Source organism: Nothoprocta perdicaria, unplaced genomic scaffold (genome assembly GCF_003342845.1).
Source record: "Nothoprocta perdicaria isolate Ctin4 unplaced genomic scaffold, notPer1 scaffold_189, whole genome shotgun sequence".
NCBI classification, from domain to species: Eukaryota; Metazoa; Chordata; class Aves; order Tinamiformes; family Tinamidae; genus Nothoprocta; species Nothoprocta perdicaria.
In genome coordinates, this window is record NW_020455082.1 from 365,266 (window position 1) to 388,129 (window position 22,864).

The 22,864-nt window shown below is 40.4% G+C and overlaps 1 protein-coding gene across 2 annotated transcripts in view; it reads right to left on the reverse strand.

Annotated features, from left to right (window-relative positions):
• Window positions 1–2,610: 2,610 nt before the first annotated feature.
• Window positions 2,611–22,864, reverse strand: part of GOSR1 (golgi SNAP receptor complex member 1) — a 30,525-nt gene continuing 10,271 nt past the window's right edge. For both annotated transcript variants that reach the window (XM_026036960.1, XM_026036959.1), the window contains exons 7-9: window positions 14,949–14,978; window positions 7,641–7,723; window positions 2,611–6,331 (exon numbers count right to left, since the gene is read on the reverse strand). In XM_026036960.1, the coding sequence (XP_025892745.1) occupies window positions 6,207–6,331; window positions 7,641–7,723; window positions 14,949–14,978 (238 nt within the window). In that variant the 3' untranslated portion in view covers window positions 2,611–6,206. The remainder of the gene's footprint in view (window positions 6,332–7,640; window positions 7,724–14,948; window positions 14,979–22,864) is intronic.

Below are 22,864 nucleotides of genomic sequence, written 5' to 3' on the forward strand. Positions count from 1 at the left end.
GGGGAAAAAAAACAAAAAAAAAGGCAACAAAACAATATCTGGAAGGAGTGGAGCCTGCCTGTTTACTTTCCAGCCACTGAGAAAGAGCACGCTGTGCTTGTGTACCAAGGGAGTTATCGGTGACTGCGCAGATACAGCTCTAGGTGTGGTTTTGATCGATAAGCCTCAAGCAGTTCCAGTGGGGACTTCAAAACATGAACAATTTTTTTTTTAAAGGGATGAAAATTCTGAGCCCAAAAATAAATTCACGTTTGAAAAGCCTGTTTGAAGCAAAACACCATGGGGAGGGGGTAAAAAAAAAAAAGAAATAAATGTATCTGAACAGCAGTATAGAGGGGAAAAATGAAAGGTAAAGAAACAGAAGATGCAGGGTCTGAAAGGACATAGATGCAGAAGACTTCCCAAATCACACCACTGACAGAGGCTTCACAGGTTGTGACAGTCAAAAGCCAACAAGAAAATTGTGTGTGATGAGAGAACCACGAATGCTGTTTCCAACACAGAGGGGCAGACTTTTTGCTCCTGCTTTACAAGCCCTGTCATCCAAACTAGGTTAGCAAAACCTTAGGGTCCATTAAGAGCAGAGAACAAGGAGGGTTGCTGTGACAGGAAGAGATTAAGCAAGAGATGAGCACCAGCAAACAGTCTTGAACAAGCCGCATCAGCAGAGAGGGAAGCCCAAGGGCAGCTTCACAGCGCTCCTGAACGCACCTCAGGCACTGAGATGCAATCACTGCAAGCACAATTTTAGTATCGGAAGCCCCGTTTTGGCTAAAGATGCAGATTTGAGGAAACACTCACAGCCAACACTGAGATTTTCTGTTAAAACACTGATCATCAAGCCCGCCAAGCGGCGCATCTCCCAACAAAGCGGATGAAACGGAGACGCTCCCGTCTCTCCTTAGGAATCCGCAAGCGCGGGCTCCGTTCCTCTCAGCAGGAGCCGTGCAGCACGGCCGAGGAGCAGAGCTCCCCTCATCCATAATGCACAGGCACCCGTGGGCTCCGGGCTGTCAGGAAGGACATCACTTTTCAATAAGAACAACGGTATTCTGGGAGCGGGATGGTTAAAAATATATATCTTACACTTGCGCCACTATAAATTATTGACTGTACAGGGGGTTGGAGAAAAGGATTCAGCTCGATTAATAATTTACTTTCTAATCCAAACGAAGATGGAATTTTATGCACCACTTATTACCAGCGCTACCCTTGGAAAAACCTAACTGCATTTCCCACTATTTGAAGCGGGAGCTGCCTTTCCATTTTCAAAATGGTTTCTAAAGCTTATTCTCTAACTGGAAACACGCAGAGGAAACCTTCCCCTGAGAAAGAATATGGTCATTGCTGAATATTTAGTAGGCACATTAAGGATACAGAAAGGGATCTGTGCTTTGAAGGAGCATTACAGCCTCTGCAAGACAGTTCTGGAGTGAAAGGAACTACCTTCCTTCATTGAGTGTTCCGCAAACAGGCATGAATCAGACCGCCAGGCACATTTCCTTGTTTGAGAAACTAAATATCTTGAGTGACACTGATTTAGCAACCGGTTGCAAAAGCGCCAGATACAGATGGTTGAAAGGCTGCTTTCCAATTCTGCGGCCACAGCCTTGCCCGTCTGGACACCTGGGATAGTCCAGATCACAGCAGAACTGGAAAGTTACAGAGGAAAAAGGAAGTTATGCAAATATACGGACACACTCTTTACAATTGCTTGCATTGTGTTCAAAGTGTTGGCCTATTTTTGATGTTTGTGATTACGTCTTTGAGAAGGGGAACTCCCCACTCCCAAAACTTATAGAAAAATATATACCCTCGCACCAGAAGTCACCTTATGCCCAGAAGGCTGTTCAAGTCAACATCATTTCTGGTGCATATTTGGAAATCGGATGTTTTAAACTACAGATTTACAGGAATGTTTTAAAGCTTACCTTTAAAGAAGTCTATCTTTATTTCCATCTGCCAAAGCATTGCAAAAGAAACCATCATCATTGCATTCAAATCACTTGGAAGTGGATGCTTGAAACAAAGTGGGAGAAGGGAGACAGAAACATATTCTGTCTACCCGAGCACTTCTGGTCAGCGAAGATCCTTCCCATCTGTTATTTAGGACAAGACCAGAAAATAAATGAGTTTTTACACTTAGTGACAATGCTGAACTGCAGAGATGAGCTCGTGAACCTCCTCTGAGCCTTCACTGCAGCGGAAAGAGGCAAAAATTGTCATGGGGAAAGACACAAGCACCTTGCTTAGAATTCTAGTTTATTATTAAATTACATATCAAAGCCTTTTATAATACATACAGAGAATGCACAATAGGCGAGAGCAAAAAAATATTACAGTTACAATAAAATAAGTTTTAAGAGGCTATATGAAAATCAAAACATCAGAAAGTGCAATCAAAATTGAATTTACCAGGGGCTGGATGGGGATATTTTGTGAGAAAGTGTTCTTTTTGTCTTGACAGAGTGTGGATTCATACTGTTTTCCTCTTTCAGTAGCAGCCAGAGCAACAACTGCTTATGCATCTGAGTTGAAAGCATTGCATTGGTTTCAAATAACCAGTCACCAAGAAAATACAGAGCCACGAGAGGATTTGTGGATGTCACCTAGAATGTGTCTCACCTTTATCTCAAGTATGTTCCTCATTTCAGTCTCCCTGCCTGAATAATCCTGTATTGTTACAGAGTTTTGGAATTATTTCCAAAATCCTACAGTTATTCTCTTTGCTGTTCTAAGTTTAAAAAAAAAGGAAAAGGATATGCACACCAAGAGGTCCTGGGAAACAAACTGCTCCATTTGGCATTTATAACCTTGACTAAACTGCTAGTTAAACAGCCCAAAGTGGAGGCCCAGCCTTCACTCCCTATGCAGCGGTTTTGGGCAGCTTCAGGAACACGGCCTCGGGGGACAGGCTGTCACCCAACTTATCTGGGACCTCCGCATCACCAAAACCACCATATTTGGCTCTTCCATTTTCACCTTTCAGTGAGGAACTGACTCTTTCTCCTCACAGCAAACTTAAGGCTTCCCAAAAGCAAGGGCTCCTAAAGTTACGAAAGAAAAATACGAGTTGATCGTGCGGGGGTAACGAAGCCAGGAGGAATTTACACCACCTTTTGCTATGCAGCTTCTGAACTCAACGCTGACCAGGGACGGCTTCCCAAAGCACCACGGCACTGGCTGGTCCCAGGGCCACGCGCGATGGCCGAGTCCTTGCTCCGTTGTTGCTCCCGTTGATGAGCATCGTTGCTCATCGTTATCCTAGCCAAGGGCTAGGGATAAGTTGTGGCCACGGCAGCGCTCGCCAGTGGGCACTGGCAGAAGCCCATGCTTCGATGCAGCAATCCTGAAGGGCACACAAGCACCTGAAGAATAAACAGGCTGAAAAGCAAGGTTTGAAATATTCATTTGAAGCACCTGGCAATAGGGAGCACGAGGACTGGTCGTGTTCAAACGCTGAGCTACCAGGTTGTGGGATGCCTTTGAAGTAGGTTCTTGTGCACGGGTAAGAATAAAGAAGAAATTTAAAAGGAGATGAGGCTATAACATGAAATATGAAATGATATGCCCTGTTCTTGTAACAGAGCATTTCTGGGCGAGAGATTTGTAGAAACATTCTGGATTTATTTACTTCATTTCTATGGCTTAAAGACAATTTTCTTTGCACAAATCTTTTTAGTGGAGGCACAAACTTCCAACACTGCCAGCAACCACAGAAAGGAGGATTCAAGAGGAATCACACAGAACAAAACAACTAAGAGAACATATTTAGCAACAGGAGACATACATGCAAGTTGCGATTAAATTCTAAAGTTGCAATTAAGGACTAAAATCCATTGTCTTCATTTTCCTGTCCATGGCCTTGACTATAGAGCCACATTGCTAGAATGGTTCAGGAGAACTAGCAAGTCCTCCTCTCAGCTCTGTGCCTCACTTCAGAGCAAGGGAGAATGCCAAACATTATCAGAAGGCCACAGCAAGACGAGGAAGGGGCGATTGCAAGGTTAATTGTGTTTTCTCAACACAAAACTCTGTTTCAATACCAACACAAACAAAAACCAGAGGGGCTGCCAATACTGAAACCATTTCCAGTACAGTTTATCACTGATAATTCCGCATAATTTTGTCTTTATACTAAAATATATCCGTTCCTCCACAACATGGAAACTCCATTAGGTTTACATATTCATTATAATCTACATATTTTCCATAGCAGCTTTTTTGCACAGTAGGATTAAGTATATGCACCAAATAATTAAATCCAGTAAAAAGACTGGTTACAAGATTAAATAAATGAATTTATTTATGATACTGCAGATCTTATATTGCCAGCTATATAGCAATCAAATCCTAACAATCCTAAACAGAAGCACAACTGCCAAATCGAGGTCCTTTAGGGAAAGAAAAAGAATAAATCAGCAGAGAAGAGGTTTGATCTCCCAAAATACAGATTAATTACTAAACCTCCTTCATTCCTCAATGTTTTTCCATGAACTCCTTTAATGAACACTATTTCAAACCAGGAACATTTCCAAATCAACCAGAAGACTATCCTTTATTTAAAATACAAGCCCCATAATTTTACATCCGTATTAACTTCAAATGCTTCCTAACAGCAAAGGCAAGATGACCAGTTACACGTCTTTGTAGTCTTTTTTTAACACAAAATTGTTATTCTGCAAGCAAACCTTCAAGTCCACATGAGTGTTTCACATAAGACAGTGCAGCTCTACATGGGCACGAGCCATGACTCCTTCCAACAAGTTACTGCACAGACACTATAAAAAGCAGTAATAAAACTGTGACTGTCCTGGCTGGACTGTGTTGCAGAACAGGGACTGTGCCCAGAACCTGGAGAGCATCCAATGCTTGCGGGTAATGGAATACACGGAATCTATGAGGAACACTACAAATTGCTTGTGGAGAGGGAAAACACGGGATTAATCCAGTCCTTAGAAAGATACTTCAGTGCCTCAGCTTGAATTTACTATGTTATGAAGTGACAGACGGAAAGAGCGGTTGAAAGAGCAGGGAAAACCTGTAATTTGTGACGGCAATATCAAAGCCAGTCCCAAAAGTCGTTTTTTAGAGACACAACCACAACAGGATTCACGTTGCATGTCTGGACATGAAAACAAAAAATGCCATTGTCATTCTCCCCAAGCTAAGTGTAAATAAGACTGGTTTGACTCTGTAGCCATTCATACATTCACCACTTTACTTTGAGGGGTTACATCCAAAAGTTTTGCACACAGATATATTTGCCACCAGCTATAGCCAGCATAGGATCCATTTCCAATCGACAGTTCAGATTATATCCTACTTACAGTGTAAAAATATTAATGCTATTAGAATAACTTTATCTAAATTACAATATAGGCTTTTTGAACTGCTTATCATGTCTTTAATAAAGACTTTTGTGATGCCAGCCAAAATCAGAGTATTTAGACCCAAAAGATTACTTTTAGGTGAACTCGTGTTTGGTCGCTTCTCAGATGACTGAACACTATGGCAGATAGCTGCTAGAATGCTGTGCTCCCTTTATTTTACAAAGGGGGACGTGTTAGTCCCTTTAAAGCCACAAGTAACCTTATAAATGCTTGTCAGAGGGTAGTTTAGTTTATTCATATTCTGTGCAAAAAGTGAACTGAACGATCCTTTGAGAAATTGGTGTGAAGCAGTTTTCACAGCACAAGTTACGCAGAAGTGACTATTACTCTCTCATCCACGAATTAAAAAACAATCACAGAACATATTTTGTAGTAAACCAGCCTGACGGCTTAAAGCTGCAATATCCTTCTCAAGGAGCAAGCGTTCAGTGCTGTGCTTGGCCTGGGGGGAAAGAGACTTCCCACTTCTCAGCCTCCCACCAGACCTCCCCATGGGCAGCGAGCGTGGAAGCTGCTCCAGGGGTGCTGAAAAGTGCCACGCGTTCACTTACCTCGTGGTGAGAAAGGGAATTAAATGCAAAAATCGTTTATGTAAAATTTAACCAAAGGAGGACGTACGGCAGGGAAGGAGAAACATTGCAGCTTCAACCCAGAACCAGTGTCGCAGTCTACCACCGTAAACTCTAGACATCATGCTCAACTCCCAGCCCTAAGGAACTGGCTGTTGGAAGTCTCTTCCCCCACTCACTTTTCCTTGACTGGGGGCGAGGGATGGTGGTGATGAGGTTTCGCAGAGTCCACGGGGAACATCCATCAATGGAAAGCATAGAGCAGCAATAAGATGGTGCAGATGCCAATAACGCCACCCAAGATGAGCGAATCTCGCCGTTTCCGAAGGTTGATCCTTTGAATCAGGCTGTTCACTGCAGGAAACCGATCTTGAGGGAATCGGAGTCAAGGTTAAGTCAACAGAGAGGGTCTGTGTCAATGAGCCTCCACATTCAGCTTCGTGTGGAAGCCAGCGATACTGCAAGGAAAGGGAAACTACTCCCAAGCTGGAGAAAGCAGATGCAATGCAGAAGCCTAACGGTGAATTAGCAGGCTACAACTGCAATAAAAGCACGAAAAAGGGGAGAACAGAACAGCTTAGAAGTCAAATTCACACAGAATCTGGTATTTACTCACCTGAACCACCTGTGCCTCAATCAGTAGAGCCTCAAGATGTAGAGCTTAATTCATTTTAACTAATTGTGTTCAAAAGAGAATGAAAAAAATAGTGCCAGGCATATGAAATATCTGGCATATGACATGAATATGGAATTTATTTAATTACTCTGTTAATGATGAAGATAACAGCTAGATTTTATAGTGAAAACAGGTGTTTTTCATGAAACTGCCCCATTCGCTGTGTATCACACAAGGAAAAATTGCTTCAACTGTAAAATCATTTAAGTGTCAAACTTCTTTTAACATAAAAATACAACAATCGAGATGTTAATAAGCTCCCGAGCTTTATATCTTTTGACCCAAGAATCTTTTAAGGCCAAAGCTTCTTGAATTTCTTTTGTTCTTGCCAGTTGCTACGATCTGCAATGAAATTTATGGCTCTCCCAACTACATCTCTGCAGGATGCAATCTGTCTAATCAAATGATACTAATATTTGTTGGACCCTTGTAGTACGAAGGGAGAAGCAAGGGAAAAACAACAAACACGCATGGCTTGACACCGCAGCACGTTCCTTAGCCAGGAGCACAAAATAGGAGTGACTAACAGACCCAAAGCTTAAAAGCCTGTGCCAGACAAGAGGATCTTCAGGTCATGAAAACACTTAGCTGTACAACAACAATGGGTGATCTACGCCAAGCTTGAGCTGTGGACAGCCTTGAATGAAAGCTCACTCAAAAAGTGAGCAGAAAGCAAAATGCAGTTATATTTTTCAGAAAATAAGCAGCCAGGAATACCTTTAACTGTCAATGCGCATCCATGCAGGGAAATCAATGCTGCGAACGCACACACAGCGTTCAAAGTTGAGCAAAATGCCCTTGTCCCCCTGTTTGTCACCCAGGGGCAGTCACATTAACAAAGGGAGAGGGGGAAAACACGAGCTGGGAGGCCCTGGTGACGAGGCTGCCGCCAGTGAAGGGGTAAGTGGCCCCGCAAAGCGTTTCGATCTCCAAACGCCAGCCTGGAAAACCCTCCCAGAGCTTTTCCTACGCACCGGCAGCGCAAGCTTTAGCGAAGGATACTAGCCAGGGTATTCATTTTGCTTTGTATCGACTTCAACATCCCTCTCTGCGAAGTCATATTCTCTTTAGTTGCCATGGCGATGCTGGAGCAGGGAAAAAAAAAAGAACGGATCAGGTTGCTGGTGCTAGGAATAATGCACAGCTAAAACAATGGGGAAGCGCAGGCAACGCTCCCGTCGGGAACAATGAATGGGGTGAAGCAGTATGAATGAAACCACTTTCCCCCCCCNATTAATCAGCATCTATTGCTCTTAAATGACTTCTCTTCTGATATAACCTGAAAGACCTGGAAAAAAAAGCATCTTCTTGAAGCAGGCAGGTCTCCAGTGTTACCCTCCCACCCTCAACCCCATCAAAAATAAGACAAAAAACATTCAACGTTGCAAACAAACCTGAAGGCTCTTTTGGGGCATAAACTCTAAATTCAGCTTTTTTTTTTTTTTTAAATCACAAGCGTAAATCACAAACGTAGCTCAGGGAGCCTGACACACAACCTAGCTAGGAGCTGCAGTTACCACGTCTTTAAAGATCTATCAACGTAATAAACTGATTAATAAACAAGTGATCCACTTGATTTGGGATCAGGACTGTCGTCCAATTCCAAATAAATTTCAGATTCGCTTCCATTAATTGGCGCTGCAAGGCCAATCCGCTTTCCCCAAGCTGGAGATGAAGGAGCTGTATAATGTCAAATGGTACCCGCCATCACAACACAGAAAAAATAAGTTTATGAACTTTGGTCCTAATGAAGAATGTCATCCATGGCTATATAATTTTTAGACATTGCCTTTTTTTTTTTTTTTTAAATAAAACATAGTCTAGCCGTATTTATTTTCTCCAAACATAAGAAGGCAATGTGGTTGAATATAACATATTTCCATTTCAACTTTAAGACATTCTGGACATTGGGGAAAAAAAAAGTCCTGTATTCTTACTATCACATTTAAATGAAAATTTTAAAGAATTACTGAGTTGACAAAAAGTTTAATAATATTATTTTTTTTTCCCACTTCACATTTCTCTTCAGTCCATTAAAAAAAAGATAATAAAACAGAAATTGAAACGGTAAACTATTATTTATAGTCACAGCTAACACTTTATTTAGCTACGTAGAACACAATAGCTTTGTCAAGCTGCACAGACTGACTTACAGCTGGAGAAAGAGTATATAAAAGTTTAGGCTCTGCATACGTGGTGCTTAGGAGGAATGGTTTGACAAATACTGTTCTCCTTGGCTGGTATATGTTGCAAGAATAAACAAATCGGGACATAAATACAAGACAGCTGCATTAATAGCTCAGAATATGACAGCTGTAGTGCTGCTGACTGTACCTACTCGAATAAAAAATATTAAAATGAGTTCTAGGATATCTTAAGTCTTAAATATGGAGGGAAACTGTTCTGGAAGAATGCAAGGTTAAGTGGTGGTGTAACGATACAGCAGCATCATTACTGGGCCAAAATCTACATGAGAGTATAGAGAAAAGCCTGTAACAGAGGCATAAATCAGTGTTCTCAGGAGGGAAAAAAAGCTGTATATAGATATGGAAAACCAGTTACAACCTAAGGCTGTAAAAGGGGCTGCAGGATTAGAACAGTAGGTGCAAACAGTATCATATGGCAGAAGACACTGCATTTCACAGGTTGCACTTGCAACCCAGCACACAAGTTTCATTCTTTACTTTTCAAAATAAAACGACCCTAGAAAAACTTTCAGGTTTTACCGAGAAAAGCACTAGGGGAATTTTGAATTACCAGGCAATGAGATGGAAAAAAATCAAATAACATTTCACAGCTGCACACAGGAAAGTCGGCTCAATTATTGCAGCTTCTTATTTTACATCTCCAACCATCTTTGATAGATGTCCCAGTGAAATCCGAACGTGGCGTCTCTCAAACCACTCCTGAATTAAGCCACGTGGTTTCAAAAGATGCATCCAATGACTCATTAAGGAATCCATTAAAGTGGAAACACAAGATGATTGCCAGGATATAAAGTGTTGCTGAGACACCTCCAAAATGCCTCTGGGAAAGAATTATTAGAGATTAGCATGCCATACAGAGTTCCTGCTTTAACATCTGAGGAGTAAAGTCCACACCAAAAAAGAAGAAAGAGCGTGATTTACTTTTTTGGGGCTTACGGATTATAAGAAAATTTTGTATCAATGTAATAGATTTTACTGAAGCGTGCTCAGGAAAAAGCTTAAATTTTGCTAGCATGTGTCCTGGGAATGCAACGTCATGATGGCACACACAAGGACTGAACTCACTTTAAGTTACCATGAAGAGACAAAATTCAAATAAAAAGTACTTTTCTTTGATTTTTCAAAACACAAGCTGGTTTTCTTAAGTCTCTATCTTAGATAATCTGAGACTTAAACTGAAGCACTACTAAAAATAATAATTCAAAAAATCCACAGTTCTCAGGAACTAGAGTCTCAGGTATTGTGGTTTCCTCATTTCCTTCCTTACAGAGTTTAAGTTTCAATCTCATCTCTAATACTCTCTCATTAACTTACTGCTACCATTTCCTTATCTACTGATGCTTTTTAAATCAATCATATTCTTCCTTTTCACATTATTGGCCTCACTTAGTTACTCTTGACACAATATTCTCCCTAGATCAAGCATGCCATTTATTTACATTTCAAAAATTCTACTCACCATTTATCACAGAAGGATTAAATGTTTTTTAGTTACCATAATCTATTTTTTATGTGCAGAAGGCCCCACATTATTAAAATATTCAGGCACTATAACACAGAAATCCTCCCTTTTAAGAGCATTCTCCTTTTTTTCAGCACTATTCTGAAGTCTTGGCAAGGCTCTCTTTTAAGACTGATAATGAGTACTAATCTATTCTCCCAATCTCCTCACTCCACATGAGGAATTAAACTTTTCTTATGTTTTTTTTTGACAGGTGATTACCAATAATGATTCATTTCAACTAGCTCATTTTCCAAGAGTTAAGTGTAAATAAATAAATTTACATTCCAAAGTATTTGTAATAGCACTTCCAATGTTCATCTCCATTTAGTAAGAAAAAATGCAGGAAAAAGGAAGATAAAGAAATTTTGATTATAGAATGATCTGAGCTTTCATAATTAGGTCCTTCCTGCTGATTTAATTTATATTTAAGTGTGGACAACCTTTTCCTCCACTGGCTTCCTATGCTTCAAACTACATGGCAGTCAGGACTTCCAGTTTATCCACGTGGACAATAGTGTTGATAAACTACGAAAATTTTCAAATGCATTCAGAAAGGGTAAGAAATTCCAAATTCCAGCTCTCTGCATATTTGCTTCCTGGCCTGAGATCCAAAATCATCCTTATGTGCAACCCCAACCATTTGCATCAGTGACTGGTGATTCCAAGACTCTGACTTACCATTCAGAAGGCACCATGAACTATCCTCAGTGCAACACTGGATTAAATTGCTTCAACTGGGTATAAACCAAGTTCCTAAAAGTCAGTTGTATTCTGCCCTCTATATTTAATGCCAGAGTACTCTTCCAGCACAGTATTAATGGGGACAACCTCAGCTGGGTACATCTCGGGTCGCAGCCACTAAGAGCCATCCATGGTGTTCACAAACCAGCAGCAGCCTTTTACATTTGTGTGCTGGAAAGCATTTTTCCTAAAAATTTCTGCTAGTTTTCAAGTTCATCCTCAAAATGTTTGATAGTGCTGGATGTGAGCAGACAAATTGGTCTTCAAAAATAACCTCATATCTTCACTAGTGTGAAAAACATGGAGAAATAGCCATTTCCAGCATCATTGAAGTCAAATTAATCTAGGAGTCAGAGTGACAAGTTTAATGTTGCTTCATCTGTTTGTTGCTTCAAACTGCTAGGTATTTTTAACACACAGAGCAGCCTTATATATATGTGTGTGTGTATATGTATATGTATATATATATACAGGTATACGTGTGTGTGTATACACACACACACACACGTATACCTGTATATATATATACATATACACACACACACACACACACTGCATTTATAATCAAGTAAAACACACCAAAAACTTGACTCCTCGCTTCATCCTTTGAGATGGCTTCATTAAATCTACATTGATAAGGAATTAAAATAAAGCTCTAAAGGAACATGCTGTGTTTTTAAAATCAAATTAACTCATGTATTGCTGGAAATAGTCTCATTCTGTGACTCCATGAATCATATTTGCTCATTCATTTAAATTTATGAAAACATCTATGATATGACAACGTCTACGAGTAAGAGATGGGCTCTACGTCTCTGCATAAAAATGCAAACTCTAGTTTTCAGTTTGTAGTAATTCTAAATATAACCCTTATTTTTATATATACATGCATGTTTGTATGTAATCTTTCAAATTACTTTGAAGATTATTTTGTTTGTTGAGTAAATCCAAGATGAAAAGTAACACAGTCTTGGAAATGCAAGTGCTTTTGCCTTGGGGTTCTCCAGCCGGGCTCTCTGGATACAACTAAGACCCCAAATCTCCTATAGCCAAGGCCCCAAATCTTCTATACCCACCTTTTATGCATCCATGTGTCTGCTGGGCAGTACAGCCCTCACACTGACCCAGACTCTTGATAAAAAACAAGTGATGAAGGGTCACTTCATGAAGGGTCCTCTGGAGCACCAGTGTCTGGAGAGACATTCCTGCTTTTTTTTTTTTTTCCCCTCTAGAACCAGGGGGAAGGCATCCTCCAGTTATTTCTCTTTTTATTTTGTTTTTTAATTTACAGAAGCTGCAACTGTGGGTGGTTTGGCACAACTGCCTGATTCAGGCATCAGAAACAGTATTACAATAAAGTCATGAGAGCTGATCATATTGCATATGCAAAGCTTTACATTTTCTCTTTTTTTTCCTTCAAAATAAAAGCTGTTAGAAAACAAAAAATAAATCATTTGCTATTTTGAGAAAGTGATAATGTTTGAAATGAAAACCTGAGAACACTGAACATATTAAGCAAAAATCCATGCTTATATTTAAATATGTCCAAGGCAAGCGAGCACTGTTCCAGAAGAACTGCAGTACAAAGTAGCACATCCCACTCCTTTCTGGGAAGAAATATGCTGCAGTAAGAACCTATATCATATAATTCATTTTAAAAAAATAGATTAAAACTTTAGTACAAATAAAACACCTGGGACAACAGCCCAGCTCATCTGTAGAGTTTGTGAAAAATTGCACCTTATCTATCCATAAAAGTCTTGTATGTTGGTTTGCTCCTGCGGGGGAACCACATACAGGAAACGTCAGTGTCTGTATTTCAGTTTTTATCTTTATCTGCACCCAGCTTGTCAGCAAAAGCCTCTGCAATCACAGAATGACACTTCCCTGCGCTTGCAATGGCTGTTTAAAAAAACAGTCCTTAAAAATAAAGAAATAGTGATCTCAAATTCCTGAATTGCACCCAAATAATATGAGTAATGAATTACAGCAGATGTAACCCTTGAAGATGGAACAATATTAGTAGCCAGAATAGGCTAATTATATCTCACTTCATTCTAGGAATCTGTATCAGAGCAGTTTCCCCTGAACAATTCCATCTCGTGCTTGGTTATCGAGAGATAAGACTAATTAAATTGGGACAAAAATCTTCTGGGAAATACACTAAAACGAGAGGTTTACCACCAATTAATAACATACCCAAATGCTTGCAATTATTGGGTATGACAAGGAAAGGAGTTAAGAAAATTCACCCTAGCTTCCACAAAGACTGAATTAAATTAAAATAATATAAACTGATATAAACTAAACCACATGTCCTGTTAAATGCTTCTTTCTACCAAACAAGCCCTTTCCTATTGCCTCTGTATGAAATACAGAGGCTTTTTGGCCACCACTATGGTATGGTATTTTCACCGAGCAGCACCAGGAGTGAACTGTGTTGCTGGAATTATCACACGTGAAGCACAACTCAAAGCAACTGCAACTCAAAGCACTTTTAAACTAGCCAGGGCACCTGCTGCTGGCAACGAGTTGTGACACCATGGAGCTTTTGAGTAGGCTCCAAATTAATTTAGGAATTAATTTAGGAATGTTCAGGCAGCTGGCCTGTGCTGAGCTCCAGTTTGCTACAGCTGCATCCCCTAGCTCAGGTAAATCTATATGCAGATACACTTACTAAGCATAGACTTACTCCCAACTTCTCACATGACACACAACCAACAGGGTAGATGGAAAGCTTGCATGATAAGATATTAGTCATTTTGCAGAATATTCAATTTAAAAATAAATCATCAGAAGCTTTTCAATGCTCCAGCTACTAGAGTGACAGCAAAGAGGAGATTCAGCAAATGTTGAGTCAAGTGTTTTCCTAAGAGAGAAAAGCACTAGAATTATGGCTTTTTTTTTTTTTTTTTTTTTTTTTTTTTTTTTTTTAGAAAAAGATAAGAACTACTAGTGTGGCCAAGATTTTTACGTGCTCACCAGGCTAACTATGGTAAGATTATATCCACTTTTTCATACATTATTTGACTGAATCCTCTTTTCTTGTCACGGTACGTTAGTGCGATTTAGCATGTTTTCCCCCTGTGTTAATCACAGAGAACCTCCTATGGAGTTAAGACAGCCAGCCCTTAATGGACACAGAGCCTGACCACACTTGTAATAATTCCTTTTGATCACTCCTGCCAGTATGTGCATTAGCTAAAAATCAAATCTTGCTTTCATTTTTTTAAAAGAATAACCTAACAATTTAAACCATTAAATTGGGCACTCTGAATTACCAATTCGCAAAATCCCAGAGTTGGGAAGGACACACATGATAAAAGTAATTTATGATGCGCTGATTCGACATGAATATTTCTAGAGCGGTTTGAGAGGGCAGCACTGGAGTACTTGAACTGCCCATAAGCCAGAAGACAGAGAATTATCCCACAGCCTTTAAACACTCAGGCCACTAAATCACTTACCTGTATGATGTGCAGAGTTAGAGAATATCATGCCACGTAAATGTGTCATTATGAGGAGAAATGACTCAACTTTTCGACTAGCCCTCGAATGGCCCAACCTGAGAGAGCTCCACTCAGCTCAACCCCTGTTTTTGTTTTCATTGAGGCTATTTGCCTTTGAAAACAAGCCTAAAGTTTCTAAATTAGGATGAGTATAATTAATCAAGGCCCTTACGTTAAAATTGAATACAAGAAAAAAGAAAAAATAACACTTCATTTTAATTATAATACTGCCTATCAGCTGTAAATAAAACACTTATTGTATACACAAAATGTCTGATAGCTTTGGATACAGCTCAGCATAAATACTGCCTGTAGAGAAAATAATTAAAGTTAATAAATTCATTCCTACCTTATTGTCTCTTCTATCAGCCGATCTGAGCTGAAAGCCAAAAGAAAAATAGCAGTTAAAAGAAAGGAACAAGCATGGAATATTTTAGATCATTAAAGCAATGCTCACTCTAACGCAATCTTTAGCAAACTTGCCCTTAGAATGTTTTATTTCAGGACATTGTTGTTTTCCACTGCTACGCAGATTTGGAATATATAATGGGAGCCTTTAGATGCACAGAAAAACAGCGAGAGCAGCATTTCCCAGCTGTAAGAGAGCAGATGCTCAGGAGAACATAAAGACCACAGAGACCCACAGACAAAAAAGAGGAATAGGCTCCATTATTCATGTTTAATTAAAACCAACTGAGGCAGAGCTGCACACAATGCCCAGGACAGCTTGGAAAGAAGTTTTAGATAAGAAAATACATCATTTTATTTGCTCTGCTCTTTAGTCCTGGTCATTCCCTCTCTTCTCCCCCAAAAAGAGAGTAAAAATAAGAGCTGAGACTTGGCTTCATATAAAAACTTTGTTTTAGAGCTAGTTTACCCAATGCTATTTGATGGTGGCTAATGAGACAAACTCTTCCTATAATATTACCCATTGAAAGAGAATTAAGTGATGGATACAAAGAAACAGCATCTGCTACAGTATCACGCACATCCTTCCCCCCTGCTGCCAAACATTAATCAGGTTTTTACGCAGCATCCTGAGAAAAGACAGGTTAAAACACGGAACCACAGAGAGAACATTTCAATTAAAAAAAACCCCAAAACAACAAAATCAGACAGGTAAGATCAGAAGAGAAAGGAAACCCGCAAAATGCTGGAGTGTTTTTCCCCCTGTCCTCGACTTGCCTTAGGGAGGTTTTAAACTGGATCAATCCTTTGCAGCCCGCTGTGAAATGTCAGGACCTGTCCTGATAAACCCAACCCGCAGCTGTAACCGCGACGGAGCAGGCGGCTGCAGGGGCACGGATGCATCTCCAAGTCGCTCAGCCCCAATACTCCAACCTCTTGCAGAGCAACACGGGACTTTGCTAGCTTTAACACACCAATCCACGCGACAGGACTATATCTTAGGCAGTAGTGGGTACTGGTGTTTCTTGCTGGCAGAACACAAGGATTAAAAGACATTAAAAGAGCGGGGCCATCTCCATCTTCCAAGCTCTTTGCTCCAAGGGGTTGAGCATCTCGTGGGAAGCAGCGGCCCCAGTGCGGAGCCGGAGTCTGTCCGACTCCAGAGACGTTGCCCAAATTGGAATATTTCTTCTGCCCACATAAATTCTGGAGATCCCCCCACACCTCCAACTGGAGGCCCAACCAAGCAGCACGTTGTGCAGCGTGTGTGTGTATGTTTTATCTGTGTATGTGTGTATATATATATAACTGCTGCGGGAGAGGATGCTGACAAGATGCCCCTATTTATCTGTGAAGAGGAGGGAAAGCAGAAAAGTTGCTATTTCAGGGCAGTCCGTGGCTTGAAATACGAAGCACAGAGAGCACTAAAAATATTTTGCCTATCTTGAAGTTGAGAGGGACTCAACTGGGGCAGCAAAGACTGTGAAAACATTCGTAAAACTGGAACGCTTCTTTCCATGACCAAGATAAAGGCACAACCCGGTTACGAGTAAATTGGTTTAATAAAAAAAAAAAACGTTTATACTCACTCTGTGGTACTTATTACCATGAGCACAGAGAGCTACAAAATGCCTGAGTTATGTACCCAAAAGGAGTGTAATCAGTCTCAAGTTTCATTGCATTGATAACGTCCTCAAGTAAAGTGGAAAAGGAAAGGGATGCATTAAGGGTTTCCAGAGCTGTCAATTCTCACAAGCACAAAATTCAACGGGGAGTGTGTCTTTCACGCACCTCTAACACCCACATGTGTTGTCAGGTCAGTATGTAGTAAGAATAAACTGCAAAAATATCAGAAAACAGACTGGAAAGCGTGAGTGTGGGCCATTTAAGAAAAGACTTTTGTACATTTATAAGAAAAATAGACATCACATGCCTAGCTGGAAATAAGTGACACATCAAAATTCTATGGAACAAAACATTCCTAGAATAGCCCTACTTTACTGAAGGAGCCAGGAAAGTTGAATAAATTCAGAGACCTTAAGTGAACTGCTCTGTTCTCTTAGGTTTTGGGTGGAGTTGGAGTCTCCACTGGTGAGCAATGAGCCCAACTACTCTGTGCATCAGACAAAGCAGCAGGTGGGCAGTTTTACTGCTTAATCAGATGAGTAAATACAGGGAGTATCATGTTTAAAAGGTTCAGTCTCAATTCTATTATCCAGCATTTGTGTATGTGCGAGTCTGTAAAAACCCTTCAAATGGAGTTACCTGTGAAATAACGACAGGCAGAAGTTTATAATATGTCCACATGGAGTAATGCAGAGTTTTCAGTACTAATTAACACATGAGTTAGAGGCGAACGCCAGCACACGACATCCAACACACATGTGAAGTCACCAGATTGATTTTTCTCCACTTAAATGGCAACCACCCCAACTATTTAGAAGAATGAGATGCACGTAGCTTTTCTCCATATGAATGATGCAAAAGTAAGAGGAGAGGGAACTGCTGCAATCCCTTTAAGTAAATAGCCACAAAGCTAGGAATCAGACACACTCACTGCATGCAACTTTCAGGATGTTTTTCCTACCCCAAAGACCCTCATCTTACGACTGTCTGAACCATATTTCCAAACAAGGCTCCTCCTTGCAAGTCTCCAGGAGGTGTACAAATCCCAGAGGAAAAGGACTACGACACAAAATTCCGCATTTCCCTGATCCTCAGCTGCTGAGTGACTATTGTCAGGCGTTTTGTCAGTGCCATCACGTCACTGACTTTTTGAGGCATTTTGTTTACTGAAAACTTCTCCTCGGCACTATAAGCAAGAACATCTTTTTCTGGCAAAAATCTGTGCATCACAATTCCTTAGGGTTTTGCTGAGTTCACTCAGTCCTTCTTGCAAAAGCTGAGCTTCAACAGATACTAGATGCTCTTGCAAAAGCAGTACGTGCATTTGCAAAGCATCTCTTATTTAGGTCTCTCCAAGTGGCTGGCAAATGCAGACTGTAATATTCACTTACACTGGTATCCACCAGAGAGGAACAGGCACTTGCTTCATCAATTTACTGTTTGTAACTATAGGAAATAACAGTGGGATTAAGGCAGGCCAGGAACACAAAGCATAAGAGCACCCAAAGACCCCAAGTTACCTCGTGAACATCTAAGCAGGCAAACGATTACGCTGGGCAATATTAATCTGATTCACCAACTGTTTCAGGAAGTTATGTAGTTTCACCTGTCGAGACAGATGGCACTTTGACAAAGTCATCTGAAAATGCGATAGGAAAGGGAAAAGCTGGAAGATGCTGAGGCAATCGCCGCTGTAATGAATGGCACACGTCCAGCAGCAGCAGCCGTGTGCAGGAAACCATCAAGCCCCTGTGCAACTACTGGAACTTCCAAGAAGATTGGGCAGTTTGTCATTTAAATACGCGGACAGGTTAGTTAATCCAAAGGAAAAACTAAGTGGAACGTGCGTATATGGTGGCAAAGAATCCTGTCCTTCACGTCAAGTTTTAAAATGAAAGCGAGGTTCCATTTTCTTTGTTTTTTAAAGCAAATCTCTACGTTAGTAATTTAAATTCAGAAATACCGATCACTACTTAGGTCAAGACGGGGCTTCTCCCCTATCCTAAAGGGCAAAGACAAAACTGATTATTTTACTTCATTCTTTCTCTGATTGAAAATTAAATGAATTTCAGCTCTTTCTAAATTGCCTGCATTAGATCATTTTTTATCTTTTCACAGCCCTGAATCACCAGGCAATGTAGAGCCTTGAGGAATGCCAACACTACAAAACACATTTCACACAATAATACAAACATACAGACTATGACAAAGCAAATCAGATTAGAGTCAATTATTTCCATCTTCATAATCATTCCTTAATCATAAGTGATGTACTCACAAAAACTCAGCTCCAATTGATTTTTTTCTTACCATCAAGTCTCCTTATCACAAAAAAAAAATCATTAAATTCTTTAAAACTGAACTGGAAAAATATAAAGCAGAAGACATTCTTCTGTGACAACAAGGAAGATATTTTTCCAGATTTTACAAGACTTGTCTCATGGTTGACAGACTCCAGTGTCACCGAAGCAGTGAATTCCACTGGAGCTGCTCAGCTGCGTTGGACAGTCTCCTATAGCTGCTAACAAGGATAAGAATTGGTGCAGAAGCCTAATCGTGGACCGGAACCCAGCAGGAGAGCCTGTGTGACACACACATCTGGGGTATGTGTCATCTAGAGAGAGAGAGAATTTATAATAGCCCGAAAACAAATATATTGGACGACAGGGAATGCATCTTAAACTTCCAGCATCTTAAATTGCTTGCAAGGCCTATTAAAAGTTGGTCAAATACAAATATTTGATATAAAATCAGCATTAAAATGAGATGTGAAGTGTGTTTGATGCTCGGTGGTCACTTTCAAGAAGAATGAAGAGTAGCTGCAAAGCCAGTGAAGAAAAAACAACAGGACAGCACCAAATCACCTTGGTTTTAACCAGTACGAGAATTTTTTTTAATTTAAAAGGTACTGAGTATCACCATCGTTTGGTGTTGAATTCTTTGTAGATGGTGCAAAAGACACTGGGTATGAGAAGAAAAAAGCAAGATAACAGAGGTAGACTTTTCTGCACCTCCAAAATGCACAAAGTTGACAGGGAGTTAGCAACGGAGTCAAATAAATGTTTCTGCAAAAAGAAGCGTTTGCCAAGAAAGCTCTTTGGCACACAGAAAGTCTATAGGGGGGAATGCCTGATGCTCAAGAGTCCCACGAGAGTGGGTAACAGCCATATTTTCTCCTTTCAAGTGAATCTATAAGGAAGAAAGAGGCTTGTTGATAAACTGCAGTACAGAGTTTACCCCAAGAACACAGTTAAAAACTTAAAATGAAAACAGCTCCTCTCATCTAATGAAGTGCAGCAGCTGGTTGCCTCTTAGGAAGGGCATAAAACCAACGAGGGGATGGCACCAACGGCCACATAATGAAGTTTCTAGAGGCTCTCTGTTCGTGGTTGTGAAAGTTCCTGGATAGATTGACCCTCCCATATAATTGCTCCATATTACCCATAGGAACCAAGTTAAATGAACTGAAAAGGGAGGCTTTACTGTAAGTCATTATCAAGCAACCACAACTGTCAGAACAATTCCAGTAACCTACTAATGGATACGTCGGCATTTCCTCAGATTTTACATACTGGACGCGGAGCTAATATTCAGTAGGAATGACGGTTTCGTTATATGTTTTATGCTAGAAGAAATAACTCAGATTCCACCTTTAATCATGGAAAAAAAAAACCCAAAACATAATAAACAAGACTCCTAAGTACACACACGTAGGAAGAGCCTTCAAAATCCACCACTACTTGACAGAAGAGGAGCTGTCAGGACAACCTGTCAGTCCTGGTCTGTCGTGCACACACCTGAACATGAGAGATGCACAAGTCACCAGAAGCACAAGGCACTTGGGATCTGCACTGCAAGGAAAAATACTGACCGGCTTCCCAGCTCGGTTGCTGTCGACTCAGGGTGCAAAGCTAAAGAAATCATTCCACTAGGCTCAGACATTCACAGGTACCTGAGAAAACAGAATATTCATCCTACAGAAGATCCCTGTCATACAAACAAACCTGGGAACACTTTCCAAATATGTCAGTATATCAAAAGAAACTTTTTTAAAATTGTCTAACATAAGCAATTCTGAGGAGAAAGAGGAGCATACCACAATGGCACAAGGAGATGTCCCTTTGGAAGCCACCAACTTTCTATGGGGAATTTCTGCATTATAAATGCTTTCTGTGATTCTGTAAGCATCTGAATGGCTGATACTTCTCTTAATTTAAAAAGCTTCTCAGCTCATAGCAGTAGATATTATTAGCATGTTTTCCATCTGAAAAATTATTTATACGACATGCATTATTATTGTGACAATGTGTGAAAACCATGCAGCACCTACTGAAGACAAAAAAAGATCACTACAAACACCGGTGGTAGCTCCTCTGAAATGTGATCTTATTTCCTAATTTTTAAAAAGCTCTGCAAAAGAAATCCCGTGAAACTCCACAATTGTGTGTTCCGTTTAAAAGATGCATGTACTTTATCACAATCAACCCATGTAAAATGTATTTTAGTACTTGTCAAAATCCTAATTTCAAGAGAGACCTCGGAGGGAGAAGCTGTCCTAGTTAAGGATCAGTGTTTAAAGGAAAGCTAAAAGCAAATAAATCATGCATCAATGACTTGTTTATTTCTGAAAGGAGGATCTAGCTTCAGAAGAAAACACCGAGCTCCAATGTGAAGTGTATTTTTGCCTCTCCTCCTTTGCCCAAATCAAGGGCACGTTTCTGAGGCGAAGCCAAGAACCTAGAAGTGGAGCAGTGCTTTAATCCCAGCTACTTTCCTGCTTGGTGATGTAGTCAGGGAAGTTCCCACAGCCCTGTTGCAACGCTTCAGTTTCTGCAGCCATTCTTAAATGTTTTTTTCTTTTATTCCTGTTAGGGTATGGAAGTTCATGCTAAAACTTTCCTGTTTTACACAAACGAAAAGTAAACAAGGAGTTCCGAGGTTCTTAAGGCTAAGCCTTCAGCACTGGCTGTCTGCATTGCATTTTAACCCCACAGTTCAGCTTTACATCTCATTTAAGCCCATAATGGAGGCTATAAACCAAGTCTCCAAACTGGGGTTTGTGTGCGTGTGCTTTTTCATAATCAGATGCAATTCATTTTAGACATACCAAGTTATAGATATCACAACAGTCACAAACGTCAGGAAATCTATTGATTAAAACAGATCTTTAAAGCAACCAAGCTATTAGGAAAGCATACAGATAAACCTTCTGAGAGTAATACAATATTTTTATAGTGTCTTTGGGCTGTTTTTCTTTCTAGGAGTCCTAAATATCACACACAGAGATGAAAAGCACTAGTTGATTTTATTCTAAGGAAGCTCACGCTATTTTTGAAAAGAAAACCTTTTTTAAATGCTGAAGCATTTGGCTGATGCTCATGTGCTTTAAGCTATTTATAAATAATAACGATGCCCAGGAGAGCATCTTTCCTCACTGCCTCCAAGCTTTGAACCTCCCCAAATTCTCATTAAGCCACTTTAACAACTTGCCCATAAAGTTACATAATTGCAGTCCCACTATAAGCAAGGAAGTTTCTTTTCTCCTGAAGACATGAACCATCTCCCCCACTGCACAAATATTTACTACTAAAACAAAAAATAGACCAATTGGGCTCAGTCTGGTTTTGTGGGGATGGATCATGCGCCCAGACTTGGTTTTCAGCCTAGGACTGTTACAGAGGAAGCCTCCCCAAACACTTTAAAGCACCTTGTGTCCTTCCGTCCTGAATCTTCAAGAGACAGAGAGGACCCGCCTTGCTGGCAGGCTTGGAAATAAAGCTCAGGAAGCTGCACGCAGGAGACGGGCTAAGGAAGGAACCTAGATAATGACAATTAAGAAAGCTGTAGGAAGAATGGCCAGGAGAACGACAGAACGGAAACCTATCTGGAAACAGGAATACAAGTTGTATGCACGTTCCAAAAAGGTTTCGCAGTAAAAAAGGGCATCTCTGTTCAAATTCCTCCCTTCAAAATCTTTCCGTTTGCATCGCTTATCCAAAAGAAACCGGTCGTGGCTCTTCCAAGCTACAGTTAGGTAAGAGAGTGAGCAGCTACAGGAGCCACCGCAGTCATTCCGGGATGCACTCCCGACGCTCTGCTCTCCCAGCTTCTCTTACTCAAGAGCACAAAGAAAACAAGTTAATGCTGTTCAATTGGCAAAACTGACAGCGTTGCTAGAGCTCTTGCTGGAAGTGACCAGCAGAGAAACATTTAAGCAAGAAATTCCTCAAG